The sequence below is a fragment of the Anopheles aquasalis genome, chromosome 3, assembly GCF_943734665.1.
Source record: "Anopheles aquasalis chromosome 3, idAnoAquaMG_Q_19, whole genome shotgun sequence".
NCBI classification, from domain to species: domain Eukaryota; kingdom Metazoa; phylum Arthropoda; class Insecta; order Diptera; family Culicidae; genus Anopheles; species Anopheles aquasalis.
Window position 1 is genome coordinate 64,946,049 of NC_064878.1, and position 27,500 is coordinate 64,973,548.

The 27,500-nt window shown below is 51.2% G+C and overlaps 1 protein-coding gene and 1 pseudogene across 1 annotated transcript in view; one reads left to right on the forward strand and one right to left on the reverse strand.

Annotated features, from left to right (window-relative positions):
- LOC126574225 (uncharacterized) overlaps positions 1-27,500 on the forward strand; it is a 31,525-nt gene that overhangs the window by 1,447 nt on the left and 2,578 nt on the right. The window contains exon 2 of the mRNA XM_050234291.1: positions 26,707-27,500. This exon is cut by the window's right edge and continues 1,172 nt beyond it. Coding sequence (XP_050090248.1) covers positions 26,707-27,500 — 794 coding nt within the window. The remainder of the gene's footprint in view (positions 1-26,706) is intronic.
- On the reverse strand, positions 22,719-26,440 carry LOC126574227 (uncharacterized; annotated as a pseudogene).

The window sequence follows — 27,500 nt, forward strand, 5'->3', positions numbered from 1 at the left end:
GTGCGCGTGGGTAGAGCGCAGCACCAAAGACCGATTCTCCCACGCGTAGCGTTTCGCAAGAGGGTGAATGGCGGGATTCCAGACGACGACGCAGGCACCATCGTCGTGTGTCACGCCTGTGTGACGCCTACGGTGACGCGCACCGATGTCGATCCGTGTCCCCTCTGCTTCCCCTCGCATTAGTATCGATCTTTAATATTTCTTTATTACTTGCATTTGCATCGAAGTAGGCTCATTTGGCGCACAGCTTACTTCGACTTCGGTTCGTTGATTGTTGGCTCGGTACACCAGGGAGAACTCTTATGGTGGGGGGGGGGAGCCATTTTTCATTTCACTCACAGCTCAACGATCACATCATAATCATGATTCTGCTCAAGTGGAAATATACGTCCAAGGGTACAGTATTTTGCGTAGGCACACGGAAGATTCCCCTTATTCTCAAACATTGTCGTCCAAGCCTCGCGAATCGCGAAGGGCGAAGGATACGAAAATCCGGACAAAGCCCGGGCGTACATGCGCTTGCAAACCGATCCACGGTGTGATCGTTTCGCGAGCGTTTGACGGATGATTAATTGGATGCCATAAATCCCCCATCTTCCATCCATCGAGCGCGCGCCACACAATGCCCCTCCGTGATCGTTCCATGATCCCCCTTCCTTGTTGCTCGTTACCCCGTTCGCTAATTATAGGCCGTCCAAGATAAAGACACCTTCTGCCACGGGCTGGCATCCGTCCTGTAAGCGATAAAGGAACGTTTGAAATTGAATTGAAATTTCCGTGGGCTCGATCGGGCGTTCCGGTATTTTGGCGTATCTTGGAAGCAATTAATATCGGACCGCGTTATCAATTTTCTAAAATTCAAATCCTCGACGGACGGAAGTGGTTTGTCTGCCTAAGTAAGTTGTCCCGGTGTGTGGGCATGATCCGCGGTGAAGGCTGTGGAAATCCGATCGTACAGCCACCATCTCACCTGGTCCGTAACTTAGGGGATCACGATGGGGATCATCTGCAAGCTGAACCCAGCGCCTGCTAGATGGAGAGAGCATTAATCATATCTTAACTTGATCGCTTTCATCGCAGCTCGGGACGTTTTTTGTTTTTTTGGGGGGACCTTTACTCGCTTCGCTTCGCGGTAAGCGTCGATTGAATTTCGGAGTCGGAAGTGGGAATTAATCTTCGAGATTATATAGTTTCACCCACTTTATCTTCTTTTGGGAACCCCCCCGAAACAGACACACCTTTTTGGGGGTAAAATAATACTCCAAGGTCTCTGAAGACTCCGGTGTCTGTCTGTTGTGGCCAGCAGCAGTATGGGTTACTTCCGATTGAACCCCGGCTCTCTCTCTCTTTCTAAACGATACCAGCGCCCTTGCTCAGCATGTGTTGGTTTGTCAGCCAATCAGTCGCCTGCTTAGCTGAGATTGAGTGAAGGTTTTTGCGCGCAATCAAACAACGCAAACCGCAAACCGTTTGGCACCTAATCCGGCGGCGCAGGTGAGTTGCCTTTGTGCAGCGCCAGGGTCTACGGCACCGCACAGTGTGTGATTGATTATGCTAGGACCCTAGGGCCTGGGCCGGACACCCGAACGTCTCGATTTACATCGATCATCAGTCATACGAGAAAGGGTAGCAACCTGCCAGCCTACTGTGCCTGTCTCCGTTTGTATGCGGAGTACGCACCGGAATCCGGCGCACGATTGATCGAGATAACGGCGAGCTGGAACACCTCATGTTGTCCTGTGCCCAGCCACTGGAGGTTGCTCGAAGGTGCGCTTTTGGGGATCACTATGCTCGTGGTTGTGGCCGGGTGCCCCCGTTTTCTGGAGACCATTTTTCAACGCTCCATTAACACACGGGCCGACGAGGCGTTCAGACGTCCGACGATGACGACGACGAGGACGAGGATGTGGAGGATCTTATTTTTCAACATGACGCGACGCAATCCTCGCCCCAGTCAAAGGCAAGTCAAGTGGGTGAGTTTATGATTAATTAATTCCCTTCTTTCTCCCTCCGGTCGCTGTACTGATCCACCGCACTTTGTTCTTTGTCTTTTACATCGACGGGAGCAGCTGCACTTTCCAAGCTGAATCCAAGCGGTTCGATCCAACGATCACTCTCCGAAGTGCATTAGTGAGATGAGGCGATCCAGAATCTGTCCAGTCATTCCGTCTGGTGGCGCGCTTATACGCGCCCCCCCTCTCGTCGTGGGACACCCTTTTCAAACGCTTTTCCGCTCCTCTTTCGGTGCTGTGCGTTGTAGGCCGGCGGGCGCGTTATCGCGGGTGTCAATTTATTAGCTTCATTAATATTTGGAAGATCGTCCGACCGGCCCGTCTCACGCACTCGGTGGGCCCGTAATGGAGTCCATTCTTGGGATTCCTGGCTGCTTCATTCGTATTTGATTAGTAACACCCAACGCACCAACGGCGATGATGATGGTGATGACAGTCGCCCCATCCGCGGTGCCCTACCGTATCATTTGAGACCATATTTAATGATCCCACTTTGGGGTTGGGGGGAATTTCAATCAAACGTTTGTCGCTGGAGGAAACTTTCGAAGGAGATTACGCGGCGGTTTCTTATTTTCCCCAAAACAGGAAACATACAGGTCGTGGCCCCTGTGATAAGCCGCCATTATGTACACGGAACACGGTCGCTCGGTCGAGCCATGGCGTCGAGTGCATGGAATGTCGGAACTGAATTCCGACTTCTATATATGTCCACAAGCCAACCGCACAGCCACAGTCCAAATAAGCTCGACCTGGATTACGACTTTTCGGGGTGTGTCGCCGTCGCCGGTCCGCATGGTCCACACTGGGCTGGGGAACAAGAGATAAAGCGCACCGTATCTAATGCACTACATCGTACGACCCCAATGACGGCGACAACGACGAAGCCGGAATCGCATTGTTGTTAATTGCAAACGTTCCCATTTTAGGGCGCAGCATAGTGCATCGCGTAGCAACGGAAACGAACACAATTGGCGTACCGAGCATGCTGCGTTTTGCATGCTTGGTGTGTACAGTACGCGCGCTGTTCCGGACATACGCGTGCCAGGCACATTCAGAACACGCCTGCTGCGAGCGGGCACGCTCTAGTTGGATATCGCACCGACCAGATCTCGGAGGTCGGCGTACGGACTCGTTACAGTCCGCTCCGCTCCGCTGGATGCTTTCATTATTATTCAAATAAGTCGTTACACCGGGTGCCTCTCTCTCAGGCTGCGCTAGCGTCCCGGAATTCCGTTCCGTTCAGGTCGGCTAGAATATTGGATCACGCGCTCTAATTTGTCATCAACCAATGGGAGACTGGAAGGGGACTAGACTGTGTCCCGTGTGTACTGGTTTGTGGACTTCGAGAACACGCACCGTATGAGCTGTCATTGTATTTAAATTTTCGTCCCTTACATGTCCATAAAGATCGGGACGGGGCGGTTCTGGGTTTAGAACGTGGACTCCAACTTGCTGCGAGCCTCGCTGCCTCCCTGAGAAACACCCAAGATCGATGTGACCTCGGTGATGTGTCGATTCAGCGTCGCTGCCGTCAGGATGCCGGTCCTTCTGCCTCTGATCTCTGGTCTTCGGTCTGGTGAACTCATCCGGTACACCGCCGGGACTCTGTAGAACCAGAAACGGCCATTCGGACCGCGAAAAAGGGGGAGAAGCAGAGAAGCTATTCAATTCCATTACACCGTGACAAATGCCTCATTCGGTTTGTTGTCCCGCTTGGTTTCGTGGAGGGCGGAGGGAACGAACGATCGACTCCACATACAGTGGAGCGGCATGCTGTTGGAGAGATTGTCGATCGTCGTCCCGCTCGGTTCTTTGCGGTCTCGTCTGCGGCAGGCAGGCTTGGCGGAGGAGGAATAAATAAAACAACATTGTCTCCGGAGATGCCCGGCCAGAGGAGTGTTGTTGGCGAAGACGGCCACCCTTCCCCCTGTGGGAGGCTGTGGGAAGGGAGGGATATGTGACAATCAAAATGCATAAAGAAGGGAATGTATCATGCCACGCCACGCCACGATCGATCCTCGCTGTGGTATGGTGTGGCTGGTTGTCGATGGCCTCATTCTTTCGCTCTCCCTGAATCTGGTTCCCAATCCGCGACGATCTGCGTAAGCTGTTATTGCGGTTGCGCAGAAATTGGATGATCGCCACTTCTCCAAGTCCAGGCCAGTCCAGGCATGGCACGGCACTTGGCAATGTTTATGCTTTCAGGACGCGATGATTGCACTTCCATAAATATAGACTCGAGCAAACTTGTGCCCGCGCACTCGCCTTCAGTGTGGAGCTATTGTGTGTAAATCCGAAGACGAGATTGTAGTTTGGAGAAATCAATGATCCGGCACTGTGCAAAGGAACCGTTGTTGAATGCTGGATGCTGGATAGAATTTTCCATATCAAGTGCTTACCAAGCCTAAGAAAGAGAGAGAGAGAGCAAGGGAATTGTAATTGATGATTTGTGAATAAGCACAACTCAAATACCGCGTGTGTGGCCAACGATTTGTTTTCCATCAAAATTCAATCAACCCATAAATTGGTGAGACCATCACCAATTCCGCTACACACCAAGCCACGACACGGTACCGTACTCCGGCACACATAAACACTCTATCGAAGAACTGGCGCTGACCATCGACGGGAGGGAACGACGTCACAAATCGTACTCTTGACACGCACCGGCCAGAGCTAAGCTCTTGCTCCAGGAGAACGCCGCAGCTGCACAGCTGCAGCGAACCAACCACCCGGTGCGTTACGCCCTGCCTGGCCTGGCCAGCGGAGTGGAGTGGGAGACGGAATCTAGTGAACCCCAGCGGTTGGCGGCCGCCTGTGATTCCAGGGCAGTTTGTGGCTACGGCTATAAACTAGTACCAAGTTATGGGACTTCGGAAGCCGCAATGGATCTCATTCGTGCTCTCGCGAGCGAGCGAACGAACGAACTGCATATTACCATGTGGACCCTGGGCGGTGCACACTATTGGAAAGTGGCCTGGCAGCTAGCCATTCCGCACGACGCAGAGCGGGTGAAGGCGAAGGAGGAGACACTGGGCTTCGGACGTTAATCGTGTCGGGATTTTGTTGCTCTTGTTGTTGTTATGTCTAGAGTTTCGATACGGTGGCGACGGTGACCGATCGTTGGCCTGAACTCTTTGATTGCTGCTCCGCCTTGGCAGTATTTGGATGCATCTGACGCATCACGACGCAACGCCGACGGTTCGATATCTTTGGCAGCAAGTAAACTGAACCGTTCATAAAGTAAAATCGACCCGGTGTGATCGACCGGGTGGCCGACCGAGTAACGAGGGCCTATGAGGGGAACTGAAATGCGTGAGTGTTGGCGAAAGTAGAGGAACATAAATTGGGCCCTGTCTCATAAAGTACGAACGAACGGAATGAGGGGAGAGGTGAGACGGTTTTTCATGTTTCCTGGATTCTCATCTTTTCAATTCCGGGATTGAATTGTTGTTCAGTATCTCGCTGCACACTCGCCGGCAACTTCAATTTTGTTTATCCAAAAACTCAGGGAATGTGAAGGGTTATAAGTGTTGGTTTGAAGGTCTGGGAATCGAGAATAAAACTATGTAATTCTTTTCATCCCTGGCACAGCAATGGAAACTGCCATCTGTTCTTATACAATTCCTACATAAGATATCTTTTGGCATAAATATATTTATTGGAGGATCGTATCTCGCAGCGAAACTATCTGCCTGTGCTATCCACAACCGGCCAAAAGTGCGTGAAGGCGAACATTTCGAACCATACAAGCATACGATGATGAAGCTGGAACACAAAACATCTTTAGCGTGTCTCAAACCCAGCATGTCGTAGCTGTTAATGCCTTCTAATAAACCAACACGAGACGCCTTGAACTCTTGAACCATCGCAACATCTTCCTTTTTAATGCGTCGCGCTTCGGAACTCACAACGATCAATCCAAACATCGACGACACGATACCGTTCAGCGATTAGGATTCGATTTATTTATCCGGATATCGGTCTATACAAAATGGCTGCCAGGAATGCAAATCGGAACCGCTTACGTTGCCGCCGCCCTATTCAAGAATAATTTGCAATAATTTGTCAAATCGCGTTGGCAAGATTTAGCAAAACCGCGTGCCCCGGGGCGCAATCATTTCGCTTAGTAGGCCCTTAGCTTGGCCTCACTTGGAAGCGATTGACGTTCTGCAATAAATTAATTTCAATCCCAGCAACCACCACGCGACCCGCCATAGTCGGACGGCAAATCTTAGGTCGCTCCGAGCAGGCCGAGCCTGTTACTGCTGCTGCTGCTGCTGCTGCCGCCTTCTTTAGCCATCCGCACGAGCTCCAACTGGTAACGATAATGAAGGCAATGATGACGGTGACGACGACGACGACGGTGATGAGGCAACCGCACGGCCAGCTAGAGAGAGAGAGGGGGGGAGGGCCCGGTCGATCCGCAAATGACGGACAAATTTATGGTCGCCGATACGCCTACGCGCGTGTCCCCTCGAAACTCGAATTCATAAGTTTCTCTTCTGGCGGCGAGGACTGGCATTTGAAAGCGCCAGGCCCAACGGCGGCCACTACGCGTCCCGCGTGGCTCCGTTTAGTAGTAGCAGCAGCAGCAGCAGCAACGGTGGCGTCGAGTTTCAAGTTTTCGGTATATCATTATTACTCCACCCTCGGCCGGTCCACCGAGATTGACTCTAGAGTGGGCTGACTCTCGGTGACCGGTTCCTTTTACGGTTTGCCCTTCTTCCGCCGGCTCGCCTCCTTCTCTTTTTCCACCACCCTGGACCCCCAGGTGGGGGTCTCTATGATTAGACGCGAGAGTTCAGTGCGATAGGCGAAGGACACGAGGCGTTTTCGGATTGAGATGGCTCCAGCAGCAGCTTCATGTGATCGATTCCATGAAGTCGTCTCTTCCCGGCTGCGGTTTGGCAATGGCATCCGACAGCAGCGAACTGTTCCCGATCTCCTCCCTTCCCGTCGCCAGGTCTCACTCTACATGGTTTCTGCATTTTTGTGCCCACCACCAGGCGCTGTGGTTCTTCCCGAAACAATAGATCAAGCTGTGCGTGGCCCGTGTCGTTCGATCGCTAGTCGCTCGTTCGTCTTGTTCCGTTGCCTAAGCTGCAACAACCCTCACGGGACCTTATGACCTCGAACTCCCGCTTCGCACCGATGTTTTCGATTTTGTTTGACTTTGTGCTGGCTGGCTGGCTGGTTGGCCCCCCTGCTGATGCCATCCCATCGGCTGCTCGTCCCATCTCGATGGGGAGGAACTACAGGTTTACGAAACATTTTTGTGTCTCGCCTTCGCTCGTGGGCCCCGTGCGATAAGATCGCTCTTACGGGGGCTGTGCGGGTACTGTCACCGTGTCACCGCATATTACTGCGCCTCTGGCCATGACTTGCGTGGCACTCATGTTTGGACTTTGGTCGATGTGTGTCGGTGTTTGTATTTACCGGATTTTTGGGGTCCCTGGGGTGATACGGGATTAAGAGGAATTGACGCGCTACCCCCCCTGGGGCCCCTTTCAGATTGATCGAGAGTGTGCATTTCGGATTCCAAAGCTGCGCGCCACGTGTTGATGGAATTGTCCATCGAGTGCGAGCGCGTGCACGAGAAGTGGTTGAGGCCGCTTAAGAGGTCTTACACGACTCTGTTTGTCTACGGTTTTTATACCGTTTTTTACCATCACTCTCTCTCTCTCTCTATCTCTTCGCGCCTCTCAAAGTGATAAAGTTGGAGGAACTGGTACTGGCCTGGCCACGATCGAGGTGAATGGAAGCAAAAAGTCATCCAGCCGGTGGCTCACGCATGCCGTCCGGGGTCCGTGGTGCATGCAGGTGGAAACTGGCCTGGTGCTTAGTAGCGACCGCCACATTGGCCAATTGTTTGCCAAGTATGGTCAACGGAGCACCAGCTCTGTTGGGCTCCACGGTCTCCGCCGCCTCTCAGCAAGTTTGTTTAGGACGTTAAAGCATTTGACAGATGACCCAACGTGTTGCTGCTGCTGTTCCAGTTCCACGCACAGACTCACACCAAATGACACCGAAAAGGAGGCTTTGCCATCGTAACCGCTCTGTTTCGAGCTAGTTTCGAAGGGGAGAGAGGGCGGTGAAAACCTCCAGCGGACTATGAATTCAAATGTATCGATCCTAAATAAGCGGATCATTATGATAAACGATCAGCCATTTGGCTTCCATATTCGAACATTCGCTTTTAGACAGGGCAGCAGGGCTATCAGCAGGTTGTATATGTTGGTCTCTCGGATTAGAGCCTGGGGACAGAGAGTCCAGTGGAGAGTGTATAGAGCGGTGTGTTGATTCAGCTGTAGGCTACATTAGAAGATGAGCTAAAGTTACGAGTCTAATCCAACTTTCCCAATGGCATGCCCAGCCCCAGCATAAACCGAAATCAAATTTCATCGTACGACAAGCAAAGTTCCTTAACACATTTAGCCAATTTATGGTGCCAACAAACATAACCGATCCTTTCAGCTGCATTAGCATGATTATCCTATCGCCAATAAATCCTAAGATAACCTTGGTTCACCTCACTTGAGACAATCTTCCTTTTTTCCACAAATTCTGGCCACAAAATACAGACCATGATTAGATTTATGGTGCGTTTTGCGTTCCCCAACAAGTTGTCCTTGGACGTGGATTAACGCCACCTCTTATCTCTGCTCGTGATCGAGATGCGATCACACGCAAGATAGCGGATGATCAACCGCTTGCACCGCCGCTCGCAGTCGGCTAGAAAATAATACATCGATTAAGTCGAAACTAGATCAGAGACAGGCCACAGCGACTTAAAACTTTTGTCGGTTTTTTTATTTGCTTTCAGATTTCGGATTTAAAACCGAGCGAGCGCAGGATCGCTCTCGCCTTTCACTCGCCTTTTATGGCAATGTTTTTCTTTCTTTTTTACGGGATTTGTAATTTATTTGATAAATGCCCTACTTGGGAGTGGGCAAACTCCCTCCCCGCCAGGGGCACGAACGAAAGAGAGGTGTTGGTTTAATTTATCACCGTAGATCACCGAAATCCCAGCCATCCAAGCGTGATCGCGATCGCGAGCGAGCGAGCGAGGATGTTGTTGGTTTAACGATATTCAAATAAAATTCGTAATATGTTCACTCCGGGCTCTGGAGTCCGTCTGGCGTGTCCGCTCGGTCGTGTTGTGTCACACACGGCTTGTGCTTGTGCATAATATTCCAATGTCGAGAATTTTCACCTTCCTTCCCGCGCTCTGTGGCTCTGTGTGACTCTGGTCTAGGAGATGGTCGATGAAGCGAGCAAGCGAGTGAAGAGACGATCGAGCGCAGCAGGGTCTTTAGACCCCACAATTTATGACACTCATTATCGCCTTTAATCGATCGTCGCAGAATGAGGCGTATTCCGGCGGCCCCCGGGAAGGGAAGGGATTCACACACGAACCCGGGAATAACTTGCAGAAGCAGCAGTGAATCCGCGATTTTAGCGCAGATTATCTTCTCTGCCTTTGGGCTATCCGTGAAGTCGCAGGTTGCGACTATTCAGCTGCGACTGGGACCAACTTTATGATCTGTTGAGGCACAGCCACTCCCCGCAGGTTCGAGCTAATCAGTTCGATACGAAGGCCTTCAACGGCTGCTCGATGTCTCACCTTGAATACGGCCAGCGATATCATTCTCAGCGTGATGCTGCTGCTGCTGCTGCTGCTGCTGCTGGAAGCGATCTTCCGAGAAGAGTGTTATTGCCAAATTGCTCCCCGAGAAAAAACCGTGAAGAACAGAAGGCAGGAGGTGTGTGGGAGCGACCAGAATTAATACGCACCCGGAATGGTATGCTCGGAACGCCACACCGCGACGTGTGGGGTCTCTCGGCCGGCCAGATGTGTCACCAGAATCTGAGAAGCATCCGAACAAATGCCGATCTATGGCCGATTAGTGCTTCTTTCTGATCCGATTTGTGGCATGAAATTTTTCGAGCGTTCCCCAGACTCTTTGTCGTTCATTTTCCATTTTTTCTTTGTTTGCTTAAACACAGCAACAACAACGGTCAGCATCGATTCGAGATCGTGGCGAGATCGGAAACGATTAAATAAATGACAGCCAACGTAGCGTTTGCTGAGGGGCTTATCATCCGTGGATTCCTTTTGGTTTGTTAGTAGTCCAGTTTTATGCTGCCAATCGATCGAAGGCAGTAACATAAATGCGAGAAAGCGTCACTCAGGATTGGCAATTGGCGGAGGTAATCCGCTTATGGTTGAGGAGTGCAGCAATCGATCGATCCTGTCTCCGCCTGTCTTATGTCACCGGGAACGTGGAGTGGCGGTAGTTTTTTTTTTTGTTACCAGCTGCCAGCTGTCTGGTTCGGTGAAGGTCGCAGCAGTACCACCTTTTTACAACCTCACAGACACCAACATCTGTTCGCTGCCCGTTGGCTAGTAATTGCATAATGAGCTAATGGATTGACCATGTCGTTACAAGCCGATCGAGCGACACTCGAGTGTCTAGTGGATGTAGATCATTCACTCAAGGCCCGCTATTTTGCTTGAAAACCCATAAAAATGCGCGGAGGTCCTCCGGAGTTGATCTCTTAATAAATTGCTTCGATGACGATCGTCACTATTCAGCTAAAAAATGGAAAATACATTCGATATCACCATGCGACTGTTGTGGGTCTCCTGGGGGATCACCGCGTGCATCTCTCTCTCTTCTTCACTTAACACTCCAAAGTGATATTTGTTCTCCGCCGAAGCGCCAATCGATGCCACCCATTGCGAGTTGCTAATTCCAGGAGAATGCTTCTAATTAATATCAACGTCAGCAAAAGGGGAGAAACACGTTTGCTAATATTCAGCTCACGACGACGAAATGGCCGCCACCAAAAACTCGATCGCCCACTACTAAACTCGGGAATTTTCTCGAGAGGAAATTTCAGCCACACATTTTAATGCCAGCTCTCGCCCGGCTACTTAATCGTTCGACAATCGCGAGACAGATGGTGCCCACGCAGTGCGCGACATGGCGACATCGACAATTGAGGCCGCGGTGGCCAAAACGTTTGCGAAACGCAGACGACGGCCACCAATCAGCTGCAAACACCACCCAGCTCGGCTGTTCTAGAGGATCGACAGTAGACCGCACAATCGAACGCACGTGTGTCTCCTTGTGTCGTTGTTATTGATGGCGCATGATGGTGGACAGTCGGCATGGCAACGACTATGGCTTGATGACGTTTCCGTGCCGCATTCCATCAAAGTGTCCTCGGATCTCCACTGATCTCTGCGCGCACTCGGCGTTGTGGGCGATGCCGAACACTCCCGTTCGTGGGTGTCGATCGCAGAGTGTCGCTTTTAATGGCGCAATGGCGGTGGCTGTCGCCGTGTCCAGAGTGCCAGAGCGATCATATAACCAGCGGACAAACATCACACAATTGTGCACTCACATCAGCTCTTCAATTGTTGTTTGTGTTGGACGGGACGCGCCACTCATCGATCGAGACGACATGGAACGAATGCCGATATCGACGAGGACATCAACCGGCGACCCCCAGCTGGTCCAAAACAAAGAACGATGATCCCAATGGCACACACTAGCGTTGGCCGGCGCGATCCGATCAAGGTCGATAATGCAGGGCGCGAGTGGGGAAGCTCAGAGGGGGGGCGGACGGAGACTGTCCGTTGTCTGTGACCGACGGTGACCGACAAATGCGCGCGCGCACCACATTCGTGTGCTGGCGGTGACCAGGGCACAAAAGAAAGAGCGAAATTGCAGTTGCCAGTTCTCCCCTCGCGGGGGGGGGGGGGGGGGGGGTTGAATTAATCAGTCTCTGTGGAGCGAGGGGACTCTCCGCCATCCTTTTATCGCCATTGTTCGCGCTCGTAACGCGCTGTCAGTCAGCAGTCCGTCAGCAAGAGGTTCTCGCGCGACTTCGTTCTGTGCACCGTCGGCACATAAATAGGGCAGAACACCGACGGGGCAAGTGTCCCCTTGGATTGGACTTTCGAAAGCACGATCGACATTTACATTTCTTATTCGCGGATGTTATTGGCGACAGAACAGAGCGGCCGTTTTCGGATCAATTATGATGCGACCTGGAAGGGGGGCTCCAGCAGATGGAAATGCGCTTTGTTTGCGTTTGATTAACTTCCGTTTGATTTGCCGATCGTTCGCGATCGTTCGGTTTGATTGGCGATCGTGTAGTCACTGGCATTGGTGTAAGAACATCTGCGTAACTTTTACCCCTTTTACTTTGTGGTCCTGTGTATTAATCTACAAAGGGAAATGCAACAAAAAAGGGGTTAGTGAAAACGAACTTTCCCCTTTGGAAGGTTTTGCGATCGCGTGTCGAGGAAGATGCGCCTAAAACGGCGACTAACGGCGAATGATGATCCTCTCGCTGCCAAAACTCTTCAGTTACCTTAGCATAGCTGAACTACAACGATTACCGCAACATTTAGGCGGCGAAAGTGTTTGAATAGCCGTAAAAATTAATCACATCACGCTGGCGGCAACGACGCCGCCGTAACGGATCGCCTTTCGCGCGAGGATTGATGATGAGTGCCCGTCGCGTGGCCATCACGCGGGCCGCCAGAGCCGGTGCAGAGGCAACGTTAGAGAGATTGATTTATAGTGCCCGGTGTGATGCGACGAAACAGAGTGAAAGGCACAGGGGAGGATCACCGTCGATCGACAGACGTGTCGATCGTGAATGAAGAAGCAGCACCAGGCGTGAAGCGGCATTTGATCTCCTCCCCGAAGAGTGACCGAGGCCATCGATGATGCTTTCGACAGATTCATTACCAACGTCGGTGCTGGTGGACAAAGTACAAAGCTGTTTGGATCGGTCAGGAACCTACGCACGCAATCCTGTTCCCTTTGGTAACAGCCCTGAAATCCGATATGTTACGTGATCGCCACGCTACGCGCCGGTGCGCTGGTGTTGGTTGGCGTTGGTTTCTAGCTCCAATTCGGACAGTTACCGTCGGTTCGGTTTTTTTTGGGGGGGGGGGGGGGAATTTATGCGTCTGACCAAATGGCTGTAAAAGGTGTCGAACACCGACCGATGCTCCAGTGTGATGCATGGAATGGTCATAAAAATGACTTTCGATCGCCAGTGACATGGAATCGATGAAGCATGAAGCGTGTCTCTCGGCCAGTGATCATGATGGTTCTGTGGACTGCACAACGCGCGTCCACAAGCTTGTACAACCCGACAGCCCATTAATTGGTCCGATGCATCGGAAATGCCATCAACGTTCGTTCATTGTCGTGCCGTCCACCGGAAGTGCGGTGTATCGTATCGCTTCCATCTCTCATGACGCTCTACTCTTGATGATCCAATCCGGGTGACGGTGTGCCGGTGGATCGTTTTTCCGCTTGACAATGCGTAATAATAATAATAAAAATTGCGATTCTGTCAGGGCTCGAGGCGCGCGCGTGGAAGCGAGACAAATAACTCACAAAAAAAAAGTCTCCACGCCGATGACTGTTAGAATGTTGTGGCCACGCGGCGGAACGGCCGAAATGATCGTCGCTGTCGTCGAGCAAAAAGGCAGATCCTTTTGCCGCGTTACATATGTTTCCACCCGTGTACTTGTCAACCAACGTTGGCCACCAATCAGTTTTGGATCCGTTTTTTTCCTGCGCCTCCTCTCCTCGATTCCGCTCCGGCATCATATAATGCTGGTGGTGGTAGCGGTGGTAGCGTTCTGGTTTCGCTTTTCCGGGGCCAGATCATCCCAGTTTTTATCGCCCAGCAAAGCCGCTGAGAGGGGGATTTCTTTTTGCGGTTCCTGGACGCTTCCGCTTACGCCTCAACCAGGCCACCGTGGGACAATTCGTCGCTTTTTGTTGCTGTCTCGTTGCGTTTTTCGCTTCAGCGGACCATTCTGGCTCGATTGTCGGCGGACATTCGTCAGAATGTTTTTTTTTCTTTTTTGTGTTGTTGTTGTTGATGCCGAACCAGCGTTGGTTGTTTTGGGTTTCTGCTCCCTGTGACAAATGCTAATTACCGATAAAATGATGGTGTTTTTTTTTCGGACCCCGAGCGTGTTTAGGAGCTTCTTCTATCGGTTCCTCTTTTACCGGCGTTTCCACTTCCGTTCGAGCAAAAAACACCCACCGGGCCAGGGTTCGTCACTTGTTGTCCGATGCAAGTCTAACGTTTTTTTTATCATTTCTCTCGATGTCATTCGGCTGCCTTCTCGGGTTCTCGCGTTGTTGATGGGTGTTCTTCATGCTGTGTTGCCTCAAACAAGTTGCAGTGCGATCATTGTTGCAATTCAGTTTCCTCGTCGTTTTTTTTCTGGCGTCATAATTTTAATTTCAAAACCAAAACATCGCAATAAAGCGACACGCGGACAGAATTTGATACAAACGAGACACACGAGAACACGACACCGCTGTTCGCAGCTACAGCAATTGAGCCATCTTCATCGCTTCTTCTGTCGGGTGGGATAAAATGATAATAAAAATCTCTTTCCAAGTGTTTATGGTCGGTGCGACGGAGCGACATCCAGCAGACGGTCTCGCGCTCGCACACACTGCTTGTGAGCTTGATATATTACCTTTCGAAAAGTGGCGGCGACCTACGTGTACCATGCCTCCGCTTCCGTGCCCTTCTATCCGTTGATCCTCCATGATCTTCGGGGGGAGGCACAAGCGTGGGTTGATACGTTACTGCGTATTAAGCCCGCGTAATGAGCCTGCCCTGTTCGTACTCCGATGGGGGGCTTACCTTCATTTTAGTTTGTTTTTTTTTGCGGCCCACAACACCGCGTGCGTAGGTGTCCTGTGTAGTGCCAATATGCTCCCACACATACACACATACACACAGGCACACAAATCCACTCACAAACCGGTACCGGTTGATCGAGCTATTTTGTGTTTCTGTTGGATGTTGCTGTGTGACTTGCGACCCGCCGCACGAGGAGGGGTACCTGATGATGATTTCCAGTTTCTAATGCGCGATGCGTGTGTCCTCCCCATCTCCTTCTCCTCCGCATCATTAATCGCTTCCTACGCTCGCCTTTTGGGGTGTTTTGCAAACGTTCTCGTGGAACGAGAAGATGGCGACACAAAACACATCACAAATGATTCACAATGATGCGATGAGGGCATAAATAGCACACGGAGAGGTTGTGCGTTCGATCTGGTCACTTACCAACCTGGCCATAACCGAGCCGAGTGGTTAATCATGTGCCATATTCACACATTGTTGTTAAGTCGCTCCTCAGCTACCACTACTATAACCACGAGTAGTGCGTTAATGACAGCGTGGCCTCCTCGATGATGGTCTGTTGTTAAACAATTTCACCAACTTCACGTGATTCTTTCGGAACCGTTAGGGGACGACGCATCTTCCCCTTTTCTCGCTTTCTGTTTACTTTCGCTACTCACGCACCATTCGATGCGACCACGGATGCGGTTTGATGGATTTTGTGTGGTCGCCGTCAGCGACTGGGTTTGGGGACGATTTTCCATTATCCGTACCGGTGGTTCGTAAACCAATTTTCGGTTCACGGTATATTCTTTGCGCCGGTCATTTAGCGGCCGTTTGTTGGCGTGTGATCGTCACCTTCGGGGCATGTTGTTGAGCGCTGCGTATTGTGCTTCCGTTTAGCTTCCTGGTTTAGGACCTGAGAGATCAGCATCGTGTTGTTTGTTAGCATCGGTTCTTCGCGCAAAGGTTACTATGATCGTCTCTAACGTGTTGCTTACTTTGATGCGTCTAGTTATCCGTAGAACCTTCTCCGAGTTCGATATCCATTTGTGTATTTTATTGAGCAAAACCAAGGTTAACAGGGGAGGATAAATGTTCTAGTCCACCCAATAGGGCTCCCCTTTCATACGGGGATTCTCTTTTCTGCTTCTTCAAAACTCGCCCGAGAGACAGCTCGCTTGTATGCTAATGAAATTAACACCCGGTGAACCCGAGACAGACGAAGCCCACGACAGTTCACCGAAGGTTCACTGTGGAAGGAGCCGTGTACAAACCAAGCGAGCCACGTTTGCCCTGGTGGGCGATGGTGGCCACCCATGGGCCCCACACCGGAGCCAACGTCTCCGTCGTCGTCGTCGTGGTCGTCGTCATTGTTGGTCCTTTCGTCTTCCAACCTACGATCCACAGCGCAGACGATGAGTACCGTGGGAGGTACATCGCTGGCTGGCTGGCTGGCTGGCGATCGAGTGCATGCAAAGGCTCATAACGAGCATTCATAACATCAATTGTGTGTCTCTGTGGCGCGGCTGCATCCCTTTTTTCCATCCTCAGACCTTGCCACTTCCTTGTCTGCCTTGGCTAGAGCTGTACGAGGCGCCTAACAGACTTGTACTTCCTTCCTTTCCTTCACGTCGGCTGCGCGTGAGCGAAAGCACCGAACAGGAGCAGCAACGCTTTGCCCTCGATTCCGGTTTTACCACCCATGGCGGGGGACATCACTGCGAGGGCGACGCTTTCACGCGTAGGCAGCTCCTTGCTGTGCGTTCTGGGGGTCTCGTTACCTCTTTCCTGTACAAATAGATCACCAACCAGCGCACGTCAAAAGGACAACGTGCGGCGTTACCGTGGGCGCTCCTCTCCTCTGGCCTATGCTCGATCAAAGTTGATTAGCTGACGCCAAGGGATGTTTATGTGTTCTGGCGCAAGACTTACTCCATGATCGGTGCAATCCCCATGTCATGCATTGTTGCCGCCGAGTTGGTTTCGTTCTCTCCCGAGCACAAACAGACCGCGATTGTGATCGTTTGCGTGGTTGATGATCAGGATGATGATGAATGTCGTCTTTCTGTCGGAACTATCTTAACGTGGGCCATCGAGAGCAATGCAGGACGACGCGAGTGAAGCACTTCAAAGCTCAAGCTTAGGGTTGCTTAGGGTGCGAACACTATTGGCAGGTTCGGATGGCACCGAGTGTAGAGCAAACATGCGTAGGGTGTGCGACGACGAGAATGTGATCTGTATGAAGCTTCGCATGACAGTCACACGACCACGAAGACGATGGCGATACTTACCCTAGTCGACTGAGCGACGATTCCTCAGTTCCAGGTTCAAGCGCTGATCAAACAACCGCTGCAATTGACTCCCTTTTGGTCACCTTGATGCTGCTGTGGCTGCAGTGGCCGTGAGTATTGGCAAACACCACACAATACGAAGTCCGGAGTGTGTGCCACGACATTGTCCCGCCAACAGGCTGTCCACCAGGGCCGTGCCGTGGGTTATTTCTCAATTCCAGCCACCGGGGAACGGTTGTTGATGTTTGCTGACCTGCCCGAAATGCATCGAACGTGTCACCGTGGGCCTCAATTTTCGTTTCCTTTTTCTCTCTGTTCTTGAGAAGTAGAGAAGTCCTCACTCCTCTTAAAAACCTCAAATCAGAGCGAATACCTCGAAGCGAAGCGCGTTGACACTGTGCGGCAGGAACCATGAGGCCCGTCCACCCGGTCATTAATCGATAAATGTCGTGTCGTGCTCATAAATATTCATCCATTTTCTCTCCATCACCGTTTGCCGTTGCGCTGCGATTTTACCAGACACACGGCGGGGCAAAAGGGAAGGAATTAATGCGCGCCGCGCAAAATCCACCACCGTCCAAGGCGGGTTGCGGGGGGGGGGGGGGGGGGCAACGATCGTTACGGATTTGTCAAAAAGAAAACCGGGTTTCTAGAATGGTTTTTTGGTGGATCGTAGGGTAGCAGCAGCAACAGCAGCAACTCGTGCTCAGCTGGTCGGATAATCCGCTTGACATTTCAGTTTTTGAGTAGCGCTGCGTGTGTCTCTGACAATACACTACACACTTCTCGTCTCTTAATCTGTCTCTCTGAGGAAGCTTGTCAAAAGAGCGGCTTAGTAATAGAGTAGTAGGCGCTCTAATCGTGGCAGGCCTCTCGCTGGTGTTGTGGGTAGCGATGACGTTCGTTCGATCTTCTGTTTTCATTCAATTTCCTCCCTGAAGAATAGAGTCAAACTGCCGAGCAAGCTAAAGGCATGACACCGTGTCTCCTGTCTGCCCATAATCCCTAACCGGCCATATGTATGCGGGTGTTGCGCTCCAAAGTGCTGCTCCCCACTTCCTATACCATGTATGGGTGTGTGGGTGTGTGCGAGCACGTTAGCATAATGTTGGGTTCCGTACCCTGTATGCTCTTAACCCCCACCACGGTCTGACCCAACCCAATACGCGGAGCGTGGTGAAGAACAGGAGACACAGAAAGTGCTAAGGAAGTAAGGGGCGTGTAGAGAGAATTGTCACAGAAGAATGGGTTCTCCTGGTGTCCCCTTCCCTCCCACCACCCCTGGCCTGGCTCAAGATGGTCTCGGACACGTCTCCTTGTGCATACGAAATGAATCTCCGGATGTCTCCGGATGGATGGATGATGATTACTGTCCCCTCCCTTCCCCGTGACACTCCACTCCACTTCGTGTTTTATGCGACCCGTCCGGCTGTGTATCGTGCACGTTTGCTTATAATTTCGATTGTTCTTTGCCACAACCATGAACACAACACAAACCCCCCTCGAAACCCCGAAAAAGAAGAATAGCTGCTCCCCGTGGTGTGTGCCGTGCCGCGCGGTACACACCCGGTTGATTCCAAAACTGTCGGAAGTCGAATTTTGCGTGATACACCCCCGCTCCGGGGCCGGGAAGGTTCGTCGCTTGCTTCACGGTTGATGTCATTCGTTTGTTTTATTTCTCGTCTGCCCTTCTAGGGACGGCGCACAACGTTTTTACATCATTTTGTCCGGAACATTTTATCGTCTTGGAGCCGGACGTGCCCGGCGAATTTACCGGGCCATACCAAGGCCCGAATGGCCACCGGAGTCCTTATTTGAGTTTCAGTGTGAAGGGTTCGCTTAAACGCGCAGCACTCGGTTGGGAAAACGGAAGCACACCCGCTATATACGGAAGAAGGTACCGCCGTCGCCGCCGCCGTCGCCTCATTATTGCAAACATGTGTGTTTGCAATCCATTCACCACAACCCGGCGGCCCAGCGAATGGCGAATGATGGCGCCAATGTGTGGAACAACATCCGGTGTGCGGTTTGAAGCGCGCACGGGGGAGGGCGGAGGGTCAACAAGTAGGTGACGCACGTAGCTTAGCAACAGCAGACGCGACGCAGCGGTGGCTGTGTTGTGAATGAAATCATTCATTCAGCGCTGCTTGGTGTTGGTTTGCCGGTCCAGGGCGTCTATCAACGCGCTCTGTAGTTAAACCAATAATCGTTTGCGTCGCCTGCGGTGGTGTTATGCTAATTATTGAGCTTGCAACCCGTTTGCATCCACAGATCTAACGATGGCTCCGCGCTCTCCTTTTCACTCTTCGATCTAGAGCACAAACGAAACAACTTGTTCTGTGGGAACAACGTGTCTTTGGTCGTCTTTTCACGCTACACTGAAAGCAGCGATGATAACAATCCTCCTAGTGTTTGCAGAACTATGATAAGCAACATCCACCCACCCTGAGCATGGCATAGCGGGCGCTATTTCCGGTTGCGTCTTTCAAGAGGGCTTTCTGTTCTTCTTGAACCACCATACGGCGATGTTCTCACCGTTTGCGTGACATGCGCGTGCATGAAAGGGCGCATCTTTCCGGCCGGATGTTTATTTTCTCCACCTCTACTCCGCCAGTTGGAGACACTCAGAAAACAGAACCAGAACCGAGGGTGCCCTCATGGCCACCGACGCCTTGGGTTGGTTATTACTCCCAGGCGACCGCTCCGTGTTTTTTAGCAGGCCTCCAGCGCACTCCACCGGGTGAAGGTTTGTTTGTTGTGACGAAATCACGGCGGCCTTCCAGCTTTTTGTAACCGCCGAGGACTAGAAGTCGGCCGTCCGGTGTTGTTCCCAACACGCCAAAGTTCGTGCTCACGAGTAAGCTAATTCTTGTGCTGTGTCCGGAGTGACAAGAGGCCCCTTAGATGACCATTGGGAACATGAATCCAATTTGTTTCCCTTCTCACTTAGACAGACCCAGAGGGAGAGAGAAAAAAAAAGGGATCGAAAGCGCAACATCAAAGAAGTGGCATCCGCCAGCTTAGCATCTAAATCCGAGGTTGTCGTGACGCGGTAAATGCGGTCCTGATGCCGCTCCTGATCGTACCTAGCCGGACAGCCCTTCCCTAGTCCATTCCGCGGGGTGGGCCTGTGAACAATCGCGCGATCTACCAGCGCCCCAACAGCCAAGTCCCAGGTCCCCGCAGTGACAGTTTGTTTTGACATCTTCTTCGTCCGTCGTCGTGATCTGGCGAACGCTCCCGATCGATCCACGCCTTTCGCTTCCACCTTTCGCGTCTCGCTTTCGAGCCATGGAACTATTGGCTGCTATCGATGATGCTGTGTGGGGTGTGGATGTGTGATGTGTCTGTTTGTTTGTATGCCAGGACCACCGCGGGTTGTGACCCCTTCCTTTGCTGCCCCGGTTGGCCCGTTTCAAGCTCCCAGTCCCAGGGAGGAGAAAGAAGGTGCTGCTGCATAAAGTAAATAATGATGTGAAGTAGCCACGAAGGAAACGTGATCAGCGTGCAGTGTGTTTGTTCGCGGGCACCAACGGCGCGCGCATGTTGGTGGCGCGCGGCATGTTGTCCGAAGCGAATCAGAACTGCGGTCCGGGCCGATGGTCCATCGGTTGCGTTCCGCTTTCATTCGGAAGCACCCTCATGGTATGGGAAGAGAAGGTGGAAGATGGACACCCGCGAAACGGAGAACGATTACGATTAAGGCCGGATCGAGCAGACAGTAGTGCCGCGAGACACCAAGGATTAGCCACAGTTGCGAATGGTGGCGCACGTATGACAACGCGCGCGGTTAGTGCCGTGGAAGAAGTGGAACCAACGGGTTTTGCGTGGCGCGCGCGCTCGCCGTACAGTGTAAAATCAATCCATGGTCCAATGGTTTATTGTGACAGATCGATCGAGGGTAGCCAGGCCAGTGAAGGCCAGAAGCTATTGGGCAATTGGTATTGCGATGCCATGAGCAGCTTGGGCAGCTACATTGACAGCTGATCGGTTTGGCGATCAATAATCGTAGCGGATTGACGGATTAACTGAATATTTTTTTTTTGTATAAAAATCGGTTGGTTTTTGGTTTGTATATAGTGTTTTATAAAGAAATTATACTCTAACTGCCTGTCTGGCACTGGATTATGCAGAGCTTTATATATTTGCTACCGTTGCTATGATCCACGCTATGCTGATGTGATGCAACAAAATCCCAAAAAAAAATATTGCTTAAATTTCCCTTTGAACACAGCTTCGATATTAACATTCTATTTCTCGAACACCCGTTATCATCATCAACAACATGGCTATTTATGGTTGAATTTCCCACGCGAAAGCAGGTGCAAAGCCGGGCCACACCGGGTAGCGTGCCCCGCAGCAGGGAGCACAGGTATTTAGTATTTAAATCAAAACACATTACACTTTTACGATACGCTCCGGTTTTTCCGGTTCGCATCAAAATCACACATGGCAGATTCATGGCGACCTTCCGGCGGTAACGATCCAGCTGGCATCTTCCATCAGCCCTCCGGGTTTAGCAAGCGCAGTTTCAGGCTGTGACAAAGGAAGGAAGCGCACCGTTGTGCGCTATTCACGTGAGCCAATGTGTCCTCCCCGGTTGGTGCGCTTTCGAGTTGATTTGATTTCAGTTTTATACGACTTGTAAGAATGGTTCGGCAAATTTGCATACAAAGTGAAGAGAACGAAAAAAAAACGAGACAGGCATTAATCGCTGTTTAATTATCACTCAGCGCTAGTTCCTCCTGACGGGTCCAGCGAACGAACCATACAGACCACCAGCCAAGATTAGGTGGAAGCTCACGAACCTCACGACGAGACACATTGGGAAATCGATCGTTTCTGGTGATATGAAGCAGGAGATGAACACGAGTAAGGGGGGAAAGCAGATCAATAGAATAGCGCTTAAACATCGCATCGTGCAGAAATCGTAAAACGTCGTCTTCTTCCGGAGACTGTGTCGGGAGAATCTAGCCGCGGCCACGGGGAAATCTCGCTCCAAACAAGGGCAATACCAATTTAAAGTGCTTCGAGTTGTTTCCGTTTATGGGCCACAAACGATGCCGGCAATATTGTCCCAATTAATCCCGTTTTTATTATCATAATGTCATTGATGAGGACATTAAAAACAGTCTACGGCGGAGGGACTTGTGGTATGGTGCTTCCGGCGAGAGAGGAAAGCTCTGCGGGATCCGCGATCTTTACTCGATAATGTCGGTACTATTCGGTTGAGGTGGTCTCACACTGATACGTTATACTGAAACGCTAATACTTTGATGTGATGTAACTGATTACAAAAACTTGGCGACGTGTGCCCTTTAACCTTGTTGTCCGTGCTAGTAAACAGTGAAGAAGGGAGAGCTATGTTTTCCATTAACGTGTTGGCAATAAAAATATTACAGGCATTTAATTCCTCAGCACATTGTTTAAGTTGTCCAATAAGCAAACGGGACTTTAACGGGCACAATAACGTGCTTGGCGGTGATAGTGAGATTTATCACGTGCGGTTACAGATGACTGAATCTTTGAACGCTTTGAGTATGTTCTTATCTTTACGCTGCAAATATTGGCAGTCAATATCGGAACAGTTGCTCTTAGAAGCTCTTACAAGTGCCTGAAATGTCAAAGTGGACGTTGAACTCTCTCAGATACTGGATTTTATTCGTGAATCGTACAACACCGAACCTAAATGTCATCGCTAAAATTAATCGCGGTAGCTGCGATCTCGTAATAACATTTCTTAATTTATTTTCCTTAATCTTCCGCCCCCCCCCAAAACATTAAGTTCTTATTTGACGCAGAACGTTTCAACCCTTAGCCGGTAGCATTGCAGTTCGAGATATCGGGCAGCTCCTTGCCTTTGCACTTCTTCTGCCACAGCACCCATTCGTTGAAGCCCTTCTGCTGTTGAATGATTTTGCTACACTGTATGGCCCTGGTCACATCGTCGGTCGCTAGGTCTGCAAGAAAAAAAAGCATTATAGCATTGGGTTGGCATTATAGCTTCCTGGCACGGTTCCAGGGGGAGGAAGCAGCAGTCGTAGACACTTACCTTCACACTTCATGTTGCACTTGCCACCCTTGCGGCCCTCGCGGCACCACTCCTTGCTGTTGATCTGGAAGATGCCATAGTTGGAGCTCAGATTCGGTAGCGCCACCACCTTGGTCGAGTTCAGTCCGCTCTCGTGCATCGCCAGACAGATCCAGTGGCTCTGGTACGTGCGGCTCACCCCATTCGCCGTCAGCTGTTTGGCTAGCTCACATTTCGTGTAGATTTTGCCGTAGCTAGGTGTTGCACACAGCAACATTAGCAGGAGGAATGCCGTCAAACTAACCGCTTGAGCGTGGCGCTGTACCCGGTTGGCCATTCTGTCCGGGTTTGTAAGTGCTGCAATGAATGGGTGGGCGAAACGATGAGAATTCTCACTTAAGTGTTGATAGATAACGAGAACTGCCAGAATGACGCCCCCAACCGGTCCCCAAGAACATCTCGCACGAACAAACTGGAGGTAAACACTGCGGCTACCCACAAAAAAACTTGTTGCCCGAACCGAACAAAAAGCCACAAACATGCTCTCGACACTGAACCACCTTGAAGCACCCCAATTCAAGAAGTCTATCCACGTTGTGCTGCTGCTACTGCGTGTGTGGTGTTGGTATTGCCGGTTCGACGGCTTGCTCCATCTCCATGAACCGCAGAACAACGAACTTAAATGTCACCCAACGTCGGCGTTACCTTAGAAACGAATGCGGTGGCGGCTAGTTCGTGAAGCAGGTGATTGCCACGTTGTCACTCGGGTTCGGGATGGTTGGATGGACACCGGGTAATGGACACTACTGCGCTGGACACTGGCTATCCACTAGACTGCCCTATTATACCTATTCACCCTCTGGCGTCATTAATTCGTGCTCGCTCGCTCGCTCGCTCGCTACAGCTGCTGATCGTGGTGCGCACCGACGCGTTGTTTCCGGTATTCAACACTTTCGATCCCGGGACACCGTGCATTATATAGTACGATGCGTGCGCCACTATCTCTACCGACCGGTACCAAGCTACACAGCGTAGTATGGGGGAGGTTTGGAAATGTATTCGCTGCTCAGAGAGTAAAAACATGCAAAAGAGCACATTCTATGGCTGTGGCAGTGACGCAGCATCGTGCGGTCTCGCTGAAGTGTGTAGCTCTCCTCTCTGCCCGTAGTTCGTGGGAGAAGATTCATTATCATTGTCAATCCCCCTAGCGCCGAAGGCTTGAACACATGTTGCCTTCCATCGTCGGTTAAGGTCAAGTATCTGCTGGAGATAGATCGAGTTGGGTTGTGATTTTCTGTGAATTGCGTTTAGGTTCAAATCAGCTGCAAGCTTGGGTTTCAAATTCACGATTTCATGTGGGCGTTTTTGGGGCTTTTGCTTCTCTGTGCGAGTGCTATAGTAGTCCGCTTAAACGGGCACCGCGCTGCTGTATTCGTTACGTGAATCGCGGGAATTCCCAGAGATAACCTCTTGCACTCGCTCAGCAGCAGCAGCATCAACAACAGTAGGGAAGCTGTTGTGCCTTTTAAACTTCTAAGGGGGTGGCTCACGAGAGGCAAAAGGGAAATAACAGATAGCGAAAGTCAACATAAACAGCTCACAAGCATCAGACACGCTGTCCTGTACCTTCACGTCAATACGCGACCAGTCTGGGATTTGTGATCACGATGTTACGGTTCCGAGCCGTGTAATTTCCAAAACCACGACAAATACCAATTAAAATGACCCAAAATGGTATGAGGAAAACACCAAGGAAGATGATAAGATTTTACTGTGTACTGCGTGCTTTGAGGTGCTATTTGTTCAACCACATCTCGATAGTGATAGTGATCGAGATTGTTCAATCTTCCCTCCCCCCCGGATCGCACACTCGATAGCGAGAGTGTAATATCTTGTTCCATGCTGCTTGTTGCGTATGCTCAATTGGAAAACCGCGTTTTACGTTTCTAGCTGCAAGGGCGTCGAGTTTGTCCCAAAGTAAACAGCTACACAAGATGATAATGAATATTTCTAACCTCCTCTCTCTCTGGCGCCATTGGATAAACAGTGCTGCCTCTTGGCGGGCACTGCCAAGTATCCGAGCTGCGGGTCGTGCTCTAGTGCAAGTGCAGCGATTTGGCCAACTGAGATGTTGCAAGAGCGCCGACGTCATATCCGACGTTACCACGTGACAACATCTAGTATCCGACTACTACGACAACCGTGTTCGTCATCTACCGTCCATAACCCCAAACGAAAATACAGTTGCCATGATGACTTCTTTTTTTTTCTAATTAAAAACTCATTTATTTAACTCATAACGTCACTGCGCTCGGGGCGCACCGGAAAATCATTTCCAACAAGAAGTTAAATCCGGCAGCGTTTTCTGCTTGCACTTGTTCACCCAACCCTTCCACGCCGCGAATCCACCACCTTGGTTGAAGATCATCTTGGCACACTCGACATCATCGGCCAGATCGTCGTCGAGGAAATCTGGTGGCAAGAGACGGAGACGGAGAAACAAAGATTAGTCCCGAAAGTGTGGCATTTCCGCTTGAGTTAGTTAAATATATGCAAGCACGCGGCAGCAGCAGCAGCGACGACAAGCGACAGTGTGAACGCTACGACGTGACGCTGGTCCCTGGTCTCCGGTCCTGCGGTTAATTTGCGACGTGAGGCGACACGCGCCCCATTATTCGAAACCGATCGATCTGAATGTTTATCGCGCGTCACCGCAGCATTTTCGCGACATAATTAAGACTTAAAATGGATGGCCTGGAGCGGATGCTGGCGTGATTTATCGTTCGCGCCCCACCCTTTACCTTCACACTTCATGTTGCACTTGCCACCCTTGTAGCCCGCGCGGCACCACTCCTTGCTGTTGATCTGTAACGACCATGGGTTGGGGCCGGGAAAAGAACGGGACATTAGTTTCAATTCGCTCTTCGCTAGACTCCACGAAAGAGGTTCCCCTTGCTCCTGTACCAACCTGAAAGATCCCGTAGCTTGACCACTGATCGTTGATAACCGTCTTCTTGCTCGTATCAGCGCCACTCTCGGCGTTAATCAGGCAAACCCCTATGGAAAAGGAACGTGACTGTTTATTGCGTGGTTCGCGGTTCGCGGAAAGGGCTGGCACACTTACAGTTGGAGATGAACGATCGGGAGGAAATTTGAAGACCATCCAGTGCACGTGCCAAAGGACACTTTTGATAAACTTTCCCACTGGCGACACCGTACATTGCTAGCAGTATCAGGATGCAGCTGATCCAACGTGGAATCATGGCGTGTTGTTTGAGGTAGAGACCCGGACAAAGCGTTACACGCTACTGATTGGCCGGTTCCGCTGCGTCAAAGTCAGAAGCCCTGGCGTAGGTCGAATGGGGTTGTTAATGGAGAATCTCACCCCCGGAGAGGGTCACAGGAGAGTACCGACAGACACATAGCGTTAGGAAGCGAGTTTGTTGAATGTGATTAAGAGCGACACGGCGTCAAAACACATCACTTCTAACGCGCACCGAGAAGCGGTTATTAGAGTCGCCGCTGACGATGCCGCTCACGATGCCGCTGCCGTTGCGGATTTTAATCACCTGAGAGAGATCGCAACGGGCACGGTCAATTATTGTTAAGATGCCAGCAATAGCAGATGAATTAACAATTTTGTTGTGTTCTCTCTCTCTCTGTCTTTGTCTCTTTGTAGATTTCAACTCGTCTGTACATGTCTAGTCGTTGGGCAGCTGCTGGCCATCGCATTTGGGGCCGAAATCATGACAGCTGGCATTGCTGGCGGAGGATCACTGGATCGGGATCGCTCCAGTCAGCGGATCGTGCGATCATCTCCAACCTCAGCAGCAGCTACTAGTCAGCAGCAGGAGCAGGAGCAGCAGCAGAACCAAAGCCCTTCGACGCAAGGGGTCAAGCAAACCATTATTTTAGGTAGTCATAGTAACACATTCAGCAACAGCAGCAGCAGCAGCAGCAGTAGTCGAACCAATAGCAGTATTAACACCAATCCCACCGGCAAAGACTCACCGGATGAGCTCTCGAGGGATGCAAAGGACGCGTTCAGTGCCTGGTCGGCACAGAAGTTCGTCAACAAACCGAGCTACGACCGGAAGGCCGCCCTAGACAAGCGGTTCGGCATGTTGTCGAGCGCAGTGCTCGATACACCGGATCTTTCGGACTGGCAGTGCCCAAGCGTGGCCAACAGTGGCAACCTGGAGTGTAGCTGTGATCTGCCGCACACGCTCCGCTGTAGCGGTGATATGCACGGACTCGAGGTGATAGCGGACAGTTTACGCCGTTCACCGTACACCGTTTCCCTGTTGGACTGTACGCTCAAGAACGTCAGCACGATCAGCGATGCCAGCATTTTCCAGAATGTGTCACTGCAAGGCCTGGTGATCTCTTCCGGCGAAATCAAGCGAGTACACCGGATGGCATTTGCCGGTATACGGACACCGCTGCAAGCTCTGGGACTGCCCAACAATGCCC